The sequence below is a fragment of the Temnothorax curvispinosus genome, unplaced genomic scaffold (assembly GCF_003070985.1).
Source record: "Temnothorax curvispinosus isolate PA1 unplaced genomic scaffold, ASM307098v1 QBEX01013043.1, whole genome shotgun sequence".
Classification (NCBI taxonomy): Eukaryota; Metazoa; Arthropoda; class Insecta; order Hymenoptera; family Formicidae; genus Temnothorax; species Temnothorax curvispinosus.
Genome location: NW_020222823.1, coordinates 287 through 519, shown reverse-complemented (window position 1 = coordinate 519; position 233 = coordinate 287). Strand labels below are relative to the sequence as shown.

At 37.8% G+C, this 233-nt stretch overlaps 1 protein-coding gene across 1 annotated transcript in view; it reads left to right on the top strand.

Moving 5' to 3' along the window:
- The window catches only part of LOC112463120, a gene marked incomplete at its 3' end in the record, with an annotated part of 1,279 nt that extends 1,147 nt beyond the window's left edge, over positions 1 to 132 (top strand). Inside the window, exon 2 of the mRNA XM_025029316.1 lies at positions 19 to 132. Coding sequence (XP_024885084.1) covers positions 19 to 132 — 114 coding nt within the window. The remainder of the gene's footprint in view (positions 1 to 18) is intronic.
- Positions 133 to 233: the final 101 nt, after the last annotated feature.

Genomic DNA, 233 nt, shown 5'->3' with positions numbered 1-233 from the left:
CAATTTCTGTTAACTCAGATATGCTGGTATGGCAACAATACGACAACCTGTAACTGCAGAAAGTTATGCGTCCACAAGTTTTCACAATGATAGACATGGGCGAGGTTCTGAAAATCAAGAAGATCAGCAGAGGTAAATGTCACAAATATTAGTATTGTTCCTTAGTAATTAAGGCAAAACTTCCGTAAACGTCTGTGCTCCAATTTAGGTCAAACTTTGTAAATCGGTTCCTT